The 12,252-nt window shown below is 36.8% G+C and overlaps 1 protein-coding gene across 4 annotated transcripts in view; it reads right to left on the bottom strand.

Moving 5' to 3' along the window:
- Positions 1–700: 700 nt before the first annotated feature.
- The window catches only part of ZNF782 (zinc finger protein 782), a 53,775-nt gene continuing 42,223 nt past the window's right edge, over positions 701–12,252 (bottom strand). For all 4 annotated transcript variants that reach the window (XM_070495642.1, XM_070495643.1, XM_044756758.2 and 1 more), the window contains 2 exons: positions 4,736–4,831; positions 701–4,024 (listed from right to left, as the gene is read on the bottom strand). In XM_070495642.1, the coding sequence (XP_070351743.1) occupies positions 2,160–4,024; positions 4,736–4,831 (1,961 nt within the window). In that variant the 3' untranslated portion in view covers positions 701–2,159. The remainder of the gene's footprint in view (positions 4,025–4,735; positions 4,832–12,252) is intronic.

Below are 12,252 nucleotides of genomic sequence, written 5' to 3'. Positions count from 1 at the left end.
CAAAGTCTGGAGAGCTAGGTGGCTGCAGGGAGAAACAAGAGCCCAGGCAGTTGCTAACTGAGACAGAGAATACCAAACACCATATAAAATGACTCAACATGCAAGACCAGATAGGTTATTTCAGAGAGAAATGGAAAGTACAATAAACTTTAAACACTAGAAATAAAAAACACAGTATCGTAAGTGAAGAATGCCTTCAAAGGGCTCATCAGTATACTTGACACTGCTGAGGAAAGAACCAGTTATCACTGAAGACACAGAGGGGGAGGGGGAGGGGGAGAAAGAGAGATATTTGTGTGGGGGCATATACGCTTAAATGTATATGTTTAAATGTACTGGTGACCCTGAGAGAATACAACAGTACAGAGAAAACCTTGTTTGGCTTCTTTGAAAAGAGACAGTTTAGTAACAATGGCCTTTCCTATATGCACAGGTCAGAAGGCAGCAGGAGAAAGGAAACGTAGCGTGGGATTCTGAATTTTCAGATAGTTCCTGTAAAAGGTTTATTTGTTATTCACATACATGTGGCAAAATGTAGCTGATGTCAGAATAGTTACTAAGCAAGGGGTACATAATTCTATTACAATGATGTTGAGTGCCAGTACACATATAAAACAAATAACTGTTAAGTGGCATGCACAAATACATACACAGATAAACAACAGAGAACTCAGAAAATATTCACATACATTCAATGCTGTTCAGTTTATGGAATTTATTTCTTGTTCTTTTAAAGCTGCTTCACCTAGTGAATGTCTATGAATCAATATTGTTATCTTTCATTAAATGTTTTAATACATGTGAAACAATAGCTTTGACATAACAATTTCTAGGTAAAGGCTATTACTTACCTTTCTCAAATTGACAGATTTTCCCCCTGTAACACACTGAGAGATATTAAAGTTTGATGACTTGAAAACTTTCACACATTCACAACTCAATTATCAGATATTGAATGAGACATCATTTTTTGATAAAGGATTTCCTACATATGTTGAAATATTGAATTTCTTCCCCTGCTTATTTACGTGACTGAGGAGGAGCAGTTGTGGATAAGAACTGTGGTGATTCAGGATGTCAGGGGATTCTTCTGAGTGATGTTTCCCATATTTACTGAGTTCAGATGTCCACAAAAATCATATTCATACGCTTTGTTAACTGAGGGCTGGTGACTATATGTCAGTATTAAGTATACCCAAATCTGTAGAAGCTCAGGAAAGAAAAAGTTTATTTCCTCACTGCAAAAAGTCTGTGTACATGGAGGAGAAAACTCCATCCCATGGTCACTCTTTGACCCTGTTTCCTCACATCTCGTACTCTCCCATCTTCAGTGCATGAGCCCCATGGTTTCAACTGGGGGTAATCTCCACTCCATTCTGATAAGGGACAGAAGAAAACATTGAGAATTTGAGGGATGTATTTAATGAGACTTGTCATTGACCCTCACATTCCACTAGCTAGAGGTTACTAACATGACCCCATTTGGATGACAGAGTGGTTGAGAAATTTGGACTAGGTATAGCATGAGGGAGAAGAGAAAATGGGTTACTGGTGAACAAGTAATGGTCATTATATGACATATGGGTACTACCCCAGTCTAAGTCAAATTGAGGGCTGACTTATAGAAGGATTCCCCACATCCATTACCTCATTCCTTGTCTGTGTTGAACTATGAGGTCTCTACCCTCTATGTATTTTCTGCTGTACTGAGAAAGCTGGCTTTTGGCTGAAAGTTATCATACACTCATTATATTCTCAGTTTTCTCATTGTGTGATTTCGATCATGAATGAGTTCTGACTGCTGGTACAAGTTTTCACATTTTTATTACATTCCCAGAGCTTTTATGCAGGGTGAGTTTTCTGCAGATTGAATGCACAGAGTATTTCTCATATTCATTATCTTTATAGAATTTCTTTGATGCATGAGTTCTCTGATTAACAATGAGGATTGTACTCTGGACGAAAGACAGCCCATATAAAATACATTCCAAGAATTTTTCTCCTGTGTAAGTTGTGTTTAGTGAAGGTTGGTATCTTGCAGAGGAACTTCCAAGTGTTCACTATATTCATAGGGGTTTCCCTCCTATAAGTATTCTCTTTTGTATCGTAAGATTTGATTTCCAGCTCAGAGTTTTTCCATATTCTTTACATTCATATGTTTAATTCCCTGTGTGGGCTTTCTGATGTTCTCTAAGGCTTGATTTCTGGCTGAAAGTTTTCCCACATTTATCACATTTGTGGGGTTTCTCCCCTGTGTGAGTTCTCTGATGCACTCTGAGATTTGACTTCTGGCTGAAAGCTTCTCCACAGTGATTACAATTATAGGGTTTCTCTCCTGTGTGAGTTCTTTGATGTTTTCTTAGGACTGACTTCTCACTAAAAGCTTTTCCACATTCATTACACTCATAAGGTTTCTCCCCTGTGTGAGTCCTCTGATGTCCTCTGAGATTTGATTTCTGCCTGAAAGTTTTTCCACACTCATCACATTTATAGGGTTTCTCCCCAGTGTGAGTTCTGTGATGTACTCTGAGGTTTGATTTCTGGCTGAAAGCTTCCCCACAATGACTACATTTATAAGGTTTCTCCCCTGTGTGAATTCTATGATGTCCTCTGAGTTGTGATTTCTGACCGAAAGCTTTTCCACATTGATTACATTTATAGGGCTTCTCCCCTGTGTGAGTTCGATGATGTTTTCTTAGACCAGACTTCAGTTTGAAAGCCTTCCCACATTCATCACATTTATATGGTCTTTCCCCTGTGTGAGTTCTCCAATGATTCCTTAGGCCTGACATGTGGCTGAAAGATTTTCCACATTCATTACATTCAAAGGGTTTCTCCCCTGTGTGAGTTCTCTGATGTACTATTAGGATTGACTTATAGTTGAAAGATTTCCCACATTCATTACATTCAAAGGGTTTCTCCCCTGTGTGAGTTCTCTGATGTATTCTTAGGCCTGACTTTGCACTGAAAGCTTTCTCACAGCCATCACATTTATAGGGTTTCTCTCCTGTGTGAGTTCTCTGATGTTTCCTTAGGCGTGACTTCTCACTGAAAGCTTTTCCACATTCATGACATTCATGCGGTTTCTCTCCTGTGTGACTTTTCTGAGGCTGAATCAGGTGTAAATTCATACAGCAGGATCTTCCACATTCATTACACTCATAGGATTTCACCATTATGTGAGTTCTCTGATGTATATTAAAAGTTGACTGGTAACCCAACGTCTCTGTACATGTGTCAAGATCAGAGGATTTGTCTGTTGTATGAGTTCTCTGATGCACTGGGAGGGCTGAATTCTGGCTGAAATTCTTTCCATATTCAAAAGGTTTTACTGCTATATGAATTTTCTGATGTTCTCTAATGTGTGATTTTTGGCTGAAAGATTTCCCTTCTATGTCAGCTCTTTGAGTGAGCCTACTGAAATTATTTCTGTTTTCAGTACACTGATGGAATTCATTAAACTCACAGTGACTCTTCTCCTCTGGAGGACTGTTAGGAGAGACTATAAGGGTTGATTTATCACATTGCTTTTCCCCAAATTTGTGTTTCACTTTTGAGTGGGTACTCTTAGATGTCATGAGGGCAGTCTTTTCAAGGAAAGCTTTTTCATATTGATTATATTCAAAAGCTTTCTGCAAAGTCTGAATTGTCTGGTGCTGACTAACTTCCTCTTTATGACCAAAGGGTTTCACATTTTTACTATAAACAAAAGATTTCTCTCCAGTATTAGCTCTGCCATCCTTAATACTGAGAAGCCATTTCTCACATACATTAAGCTCATGAACCTTCTTTCTTGAATACTGACAGTGTGGGGCCAATGAGCTGAGATGAAAGTAAGCAGGCCTTGTAGTGTCAAATTTACAGGGCATTGTTCTTGCAGGAAAAATGTTTATGTCCAGATTGCATGGTTTTCTTGAAATTTCTTGCTCTGTAGTCAATGATTTGTTGGTGAATAAAACTTGCCACAAATGTTTGCCTTGGTTTTCTAGGCTCTTCTCTGAGAGATCCTCATGTTGGGATTCTTCTAAAAATGAGAAAATTACAAATATTTCATGATATTTAACACATTTCTTATGGAATGGGACTTAAAGACATCTGCCCTACTATGTGTGTGACTCCTTGGTTTTTGGCTCAGTTCCCCAACAATAAAGTAATTCCAAGTGTGTATTCTCTCTTTTTTGTTGTCAAGAAAACTTTTTGTAGTGGAAGAGAAAAATGAATATACATAGATATTTGGCATCCTCAAGATGTATAATTTTCAAAATTGGTTAAAGAAGAAGATATAAAGGAAAGGAATAATTGAGAATAGAGGATACATTGAAGAGAGTTGGATCCAGTGAAGAGAAAAAGTAGAGAATGGGATAAATTCAAAAAGGATTATGGCACTAAGTAGATAACAAAAATCAACGGAAGATGGCTTCAGTGGATTTATCTGCTTTAAAAACCTTTCTTAGTTTTTACCTTTTTACTGTTAAGTATACATCCATTACTTAATTTTTCAGCTGCACATGGTATACTTAGCTCCTATCTGTTAAAGATGAGACTATCAACATGCTTACAATTCATTCCTTTTGTTAGCTGTCCCTATTCCACATTTTACTATTATTTCTAAAATTTCAAATGTAAAGGTCTCTAAAAGGAGAGTGCTGAAAAAATACTTCAAATTGCTCACTTGTAGCCATTCACTTTGGATCTAATTTTCTTGGACATCTTCTGTCAGTATTCAACAACTCACCTGGGGAGCTTCTGCTTAGAAATTCTTTCTTTAATAACCATGGATCATCTCCTTGTTCCAATGTGAAGATCAGTTCTGGTTTCGTAAAACAGTACCCTATAAATGGGAAATAATTTAGCATTTGAGTTAACTGCATACGTTTTACTGTTTCTCAATGTGAAGGAAGGCATAGCTTCAGGAGCAGCACATTGAGGGTGCTCACCAGAACTTTTTTAGGAGGAATTGACAATAAAAAACATTTTCCTATAATTTAAAGAATCAGTCTCCTTAAACCCTTGAATCACAAGCCTAAATAACATTAAATTCTAAAATGGTCAATGTGTTTCAAATAAGAGATTGTATAAGGACTTCCAAGTCTTTCCATAATGGAGTAAAAGGAATTGATTACCCCTCCATATCAGACATCTAAAAAACCATACATACTACATGAAATGGTTTTTAGACTTTAGACAACAGGCAGTGCAGACAGGGATACCTGAGAATACGGAAACAAATGAAGTGAGGCCTATGATTATCACAGCGTACTGCTGAGTTTCAAACCCATAGCACAAAAAGAGAGCACCAAAACAGAGTGCTTACCTGGCTGACTCAGTAAGTTGAGGCAACAAAACTAGATTTTAAGGAAGCCATGGCAACTAGAATTTGTAGGATAAAATACCAGAGAAGAAAGAGTTGTACTGATACAGTGTCTTGGGGATCTGCACAAGGGTCTCCTAAGTACTAACTTGTATAACTGTGTAGAGAAAGGACCAGTGAGAAAGAATAGGCTGAAAAATCACCAAAGCACACACAGAGGTAGGAGGTTTCTGTTCTCACCAGTCAGGGTAGAAAAATCTCATAATTCATGGCCAATTGAGTAGAGTAACCAGAAGGGTAATTATTTCTGAGTAGAGGAGACAAATTTTAGTCCTAGACCAAAGTGAGCTCTGAATCCAGCATAACAAACCTTAAAGCAATACTTGAAAGGATTAAATTAATTCCAAATAACTGAACGACATCCCAGAAAAGGCCCCAAAAGATTTAAAATAATATAACAAAACTAGTAGCTAAAATATAAAACTCATAACATACAACACCCAATAAAAAATTACTAGTTATGAACAGAAGCAGGGATATACGACCCTTATCAAAGGAAAATCAATCAGTAGCAACAGAATAAGAAATGACACATACGATAAAGCTAATAATCAAGGCCATTAAAACAGTGAATAAATGCCATATGTTCAAGAAGAGAAAGAAAAATATTAACATGATGAGAAGAAAAAGGGAATTTATTTAAAAAGTTCCAAACTGAAATTCTAAATACGAAAAGCAACTGAAATAAGAAAACAAATCAACCAAACAACAAGCAAGAAAACACTAGATAGGATTATTAAGAGTATAGATATCACATAAAGAAGAATAAATACATAAGACAGATTAACGACTTTAAGGCATAGCAATGAAAACCATGAAATAAGAAACCCACAGTGAATAAAGACTGGAAAATAATAAACAGTTATCTGTGACCTGTGTGATAAGATCAAGCAGTCAAACATGTGTAATTAGCACTTTAGAAGAAAAAAAGGACGATAAAAAATTTGAAGAAATAATGGGCAAATGTTCAAATTTTGATGAAGTGTATAAACTCTCAGATCCAAGAAGCTAAATTAATGCCAAGGAGGAGAAACATGAAGAAAATCATACCAAGTTACCTTAAAATCAAATTACTGAAAACACCTGATAAAGGGAAAATCTTAAGTCCAGAGAAAGATGAAATATGTACAGAGGGATGAAGATAAGAATGAATGCTACTTCTTGTCAGAATTATGCAAGCCAGAAGACACCAAAGTGAAATTTTAAAGTACTGAAAGAAAAAAAAATTTACCTAGAATTCTATACTTAGCAAATATAAGACATTTTCAGATAAATAAAAGCTGAAAGAATTTATCTCCCAATGACATATATTACAGGAGAAATTCTTCAGACAGAAGAAAAATGCTATCAGGTGGAAATTTGGATTTAAACAGTTATGCACTGCATGATGATATTTTGGTTAACAATGGACCGCATATACAATGGTGGTCCCATAAGATTATAATGGAGCTGAAAAATTCCTATAGCCTAGTGACGTCACAGCCGTTGTAATGCCAAAGCACAATGCATTACTCAAACCTACTGCAATGCCAGTTGTATAAAAGTACGGCACATACAATTATGTACAGTACATTATACTTGATAATAATAAACGACTATGTTACTGGTTTATGTATTTATTATACTATTATTTTCATCATCATTTTAGAGCATACTCTTTCTACATATAAAAAAAGGAATACTGTAAAACAGCATGCTGTGTCATGCCGATGGCAGCCTCATACATCTCATGTTTACTGTGTCTCTTGATTGCATCATTTTCTCTTGTGCTTGATTTATTCTCACATTGTTTTGTTCACATGGCCCCTAAGGGTACAAAATCCACTACTAATGTTGCCAGTAAGATGCCACGTCAAGCGACTGACCAGGAAACAAAATTAAAAGTGACTAAGGACTATGAAGGTGGAAAATCAGTGATGGTTAATTGCTTGCCAGTCAGGCATGTCCCATTCCACCATAGCTATAATCTCGAAGAACAAAAACAAGGTGATGGGGGCTGTTAATGGATCTACTTCATTTAAGGCAAGGACACCAACAAAATTGCGAGACAGGTCTATATCGGACATGGAGAAACTTCTAATGACCTGGATTGAAGCCCAGACACAGAAGTGTATCCCTTGCAACACTGTGACAATTACACCAAAGCAAAAAGTTTATTTGCAATGTTGAAAGAAAGGGTAGGATTCGACTACGATGTTGAATTTACTGTTAGCTCTGGGTGGTTTAAACAATTCAAGAATCGTTATTCATTATATAATGTGGAAGTGAGTGATGAGTCTGTGAGTACTGATGTGCAGGGAGTGAAAGAATTTTTTAGGAACTCTAGATAAGCTGATTGTGGAAGAAAATTATTTCCCAGAGCAAATATTCAATATAGATGAAACCTCCCTATTCTGGAAACAGATGCCTGAAAGGACTTTCATCCATAAGTAGGCCACATAAATGCCAGGTTTTCAAAGCTTTTAAGGACAGGATAACAGTCTTGCTTGGGAGGCAATGCTGAAGGCTACAATTTTGTGATCTGGCACAGTGGGAACCCCAGGGCCTTCAAGCATATCAGTAAGCACACACTGCCAGTGTACTAAAGGAACAGTAAGAAGTCACTGATGACCCAACGTCTCTTCCAAGATGTCCTCCTGAATTGCCATGCCAGCAAAATGGAGAAGTACTGTCTGGAGAATAACATACCTTTCAAGATTTTGCTTATTGTTGATAATGCTCCCGGACATCTTTCTACTGGTGATCTTCATCCCAATATCAAAGAGGTGTTTCTCCCTCCAAATACCATCTCTTTGATCCACCCAATGGATCAAGGAGTTATAGCAGCTTTTAAGGCCTACTACTAGAGCAAGACCTTTGCGCAGGCTATTGTTGCAACTGAGGAAGACACTGATGCAATTCTGGAAGGATTACAACATCTATGACTGCATCAAGAATCTTGTTTAGGCTTGGGGTGATTTCGCCAAGGAGTGTATGAATGGCATCTGGAAGGAGACACTCAGAGGGGTGTCCGTGACTTTAAAGTATATGCCAGGGGCTGGCTCCGTGGCCAAGTGGTTAAGTTCGTGTGCTCCGCTGCGGCGGCCCAGGGTTCGGATCCTGGGCGCGGACATGGCACCGCTCGTCAGGCCATGCTGAGGCGGCGTCCCACATCCAACAACTAGAAGGACCTGCAACTAAGATATACAACTGTGTACGGGGCGGGGGAGGGGGGCGGTTTGGGGAGATAAAGCAGAAAAAAAAAAAAAAGATTGGCAACAGTTGTTAGCCCAGGTGTCAATCCTTAAAAAAAAGGAAGATTGGCAACAGTTGTTAGCCCAGGTGCCAATCTTTAAAAAAAAAAAGTATATGCCAAGGATGAGGAGGTTGCAAAAACCAGTAAGGCTGTGGTAGAGATGGCAAACAGCTTTAACCTGGGCGTGGATGAGGATGACACTGAGGAGCTCCCAGAGGTGCTTCCCGAGGAACTGACTAATGAGGAATTACCGGAACAGGAATGCATAGCTGAAAAAGAGGCAAGAGAAAAGGAAACTGCAGAAGAAAAAGAACCCCCAAGAAAACTCACAAACTGGGTTTAGCAGAAGCTTTTGCAAACCTCAACAAGCCCCTTAAAAAGCCTGAAAACAGACTCAACACCAAAACGTTTTCATTAATAGGAATGTTCATGGTGCATTATTTGCTTACAAGCAAATCTATAATGAAAAACAAAAACAAAAAGAAATCAAGCAAACCACCATGGACATATTTCTGAAAAGACTGACACCTCTTCAAGAAGAGCCTCAGGCAGATCCTTCAGGAGGTGTTCCAGAAGAAGGCATTGTATCAGGAGATGACAGCTCCATGTGTAGTATTACCCCTAAAGACCTCCCAATGGAACAAGATGTGGAGGTGGAAGAGAGTGATTTTGATAATCCTGATCCTGTGTAGGCCTAGGCTAATGTGTGTGTTTGTGTCTTAGTTTTTAACAAAAAAGTTTACAAAATAAGAAAAAAATTTAAAAATAGAGAAAAGTTTATAGAATAAAGAAAATATTTTGTACAGCTGTACAACGTATTTGTGTTTTAAGCAGTGTCACCTCAAGAGTTAAAAAAATTAAAACATTTATAAAGCAAAAAAGTTACAGTAAGGTTAATTTGTTACTGAAGAAAAAAATTTTTCTAACAAATTTAGTGTAGCTGAAGTGTACAGTGTTTATAAAGTCTAGAGTAGTGTACAGTAATGTCCCAGGCCTTCCCATTCATTCACCACTCACTGACTCACCCAGTGCAAGCCCCCTTCAAATAAGTGCCCTATACAGGGGTACCATTTATTATCTTTTATACCATATTTTTTACTTTACCTTTTCTATGTTTAGATATGTTTAAATACAAAAGTACTTACCATTGTGTTACAACTGCCTACAGTATTCAGTACAGTAACATGCTGTACAGGTTTGTAGCCTAGGAGCAATAGGCTATACCATATAGCCTAGGTGTGTGGTAGGCTATATCATCTAGGTTTGTGTAAGTGTACTCTATGATGTTTGCATAGTGACAAAATCACCAATGAAGCATTTCTCAGAATGTATCCCTGTCATTAAGTACTGCATGACTGTACATAGAAATAAAGAGTACCACAATTTGGAAACATGAGGATAAAGATAAAATAGTTTTCTCATTTTCTGAACTCTTTTTTCAAGAAAGGTAAATTATCTTTTAAAACAACAACAATTGAACAATACCACAAAGGATGGAAGGCAAAAAATGGAAAATTATTATAAGATTCTTGTAATACATATGAAGTAATAATTTGAATATATATTGTGATAAGTTGAAGACCTACATCGTAAATGCCAAAACCACCACATAACCACAGAAAAGAGGCACAGCTAATAAATCACTAATATAGATGTAATGGAATCATTAAAAATACATAATTAATCCAAAGAAAGCAGCAAAAGTAATAAAAAGGGAAAAACAGATTGGAAAAACAATTAACAAATAGCCATATGGTACATTTAAACACAACCACATCAATAATAACATTAAACACAAATAGTCTAATCACTGCAATTAAAGGGCATAGATTAACATATTGGATATAAAAGCTAGACCCAAATATATGATGTCTACAAGAAATCCACTTTAAATATAAAGACACAGATAAGTTATAAGTAAAAGGAACAAAAAAGATATCATGCAGACATAATAAAAGGAAAGTCTGAGTGACTATATTAGTATCAAAATAAAATTCAAAAGAAAAAATATCACCTGGGATAAAGAGAAATGCTACACAATGATAAAGGGAATAATTCATCAAGAGGACAAAACAATCCTAAACATTTTTCCATCTTATAACACTACCTCAAAATATATGAAGTAAATCCTGATAAAGCCGAAATAACCAAATCCACAATTACAGCTGGACGGTAACTGAATCTTCTCAATAACTGATAGAAAAAGTAGATGAAAAATAAGTAAGGGTATAGAAGACTTGAACAATACTATTAACCAATATGACCTAATTCCCATTTACAGAACACTGATCCATGGATTTAAAAAAAAAAAAATGACCCAACTATATGCTGTCTACAATAAATTCATTTCATAAATACATTCAAATTGTTTTTCCCTTATAAGGTATCATTTTTCTCTCATTGCCTTTAAGATTTTTCTTGTCTTTAGTTTTCCTAAGTTTGAAAGTCATGGAGTTCTGGCTTGGATTCCTTTGGTGTTATCCTACCTGGAGTTTGCCCAGCCTCTTCAATCTGTAGGCTCTTCCTTCTGAGACTCCCGAGATACAAATGTTAGACGTTCTGTTGTAGAGCCATAGTCCCCGAGGCTCTGTTCATTTTTATTCAGTCTTCTCTGTAATGACTGAACCACTTCTATTGTTCTATCACAAAGTTCAGTGATTTTCCTCCTCTGTCCTCTCCATTCTGCTGCTGCGCACATGCACTGAGGGTTTTTTTTTTTTAATAAACTTTATTTTACAATAGTTTTAAATTCACAGAAGATTTGCAAGGAGAGAAAAGAAAATTCTTGTATACCCTGCACCCTATTTACTCTACTGTTAACATCTTATATCACTAGCAGATTTGTCATAACTAATGATATAATATTGATACATTATTAAATAAAATCCATACTTTATTCAGATTTCCTTTTTTTCCTCCTAATCTCTTTTTCCTGTTCCACAGTTCCATCCAGGATATCACATCACATTTACTTGTCATATTTCCTTAGCCTCCTTTAGATTCTAAATGACTTGCCTCGTTTTTGATAACCTTGACAGTTTAGAAGACACTGCAAAAATTCCTTCAGTTTGGGTTTGTCTGATGTTTTTTCATAGTTTAAAAACAGGGTTTTTCTCCCCAAAATAGACCACAATGTAGAGAGACTACAGAGGTAAAGTGACTGCTCTTCTTATCCCATCTCATCAAGGGTACATGCTATCAACAGGACTTATCACTCATGATAACCAGGATCACCTGGCTGAGCTGGTGTACGTCAGGGTTCTCTACTGTAAAGTTACTTTTGTCCCCCTGTACATATTGTACTCTTTAGAAGGAAGTCACTACCTCACTACAGGCCACTAAAGGGGTGGAGAATTATGCTCCACTTCCTTGAACGTAGAATAGGTACATATATTATTAGGAATTCTTCTGTATTGGAGATTTTTCTGTTCTCTCTCATTTATTTACTTATTCACTCATTTATATCAGTATGGACTTATGGACATTCTATACTTTGGGTTATAAACAACACTGTTATTTTATTGCTCAAATTGTTGCAGCTTTGGCTACTGAAGGCTCTTTCATTTGGCTTCTCTGTTCTTTGATATGCCACCATCATTATTTTTTGAGAATTTCCTTATGTTCCTCCACACTCATATGTTCCATG

Source organism: Equus asinus, chromosome 23 (genome assembly GCF_041296235.1).
Source record: "Equus asinus isolate D_3611 breed Donkey chromosome 23, EquAss-T2T_v2, whole genome shotgun sequence".
In the NCBI taxonomy this organism is placed as follows: Eukaryota; Metazoa; Chordata; class Mammalia; order Perissodactyla; family Equidae; genus Equus; species Equus asinus.
The sequence above is the reverse complement of the archived record's forward strand: the minus strand, read 5'-3'. Positions and strand labels throughout refer to the sequence as shown.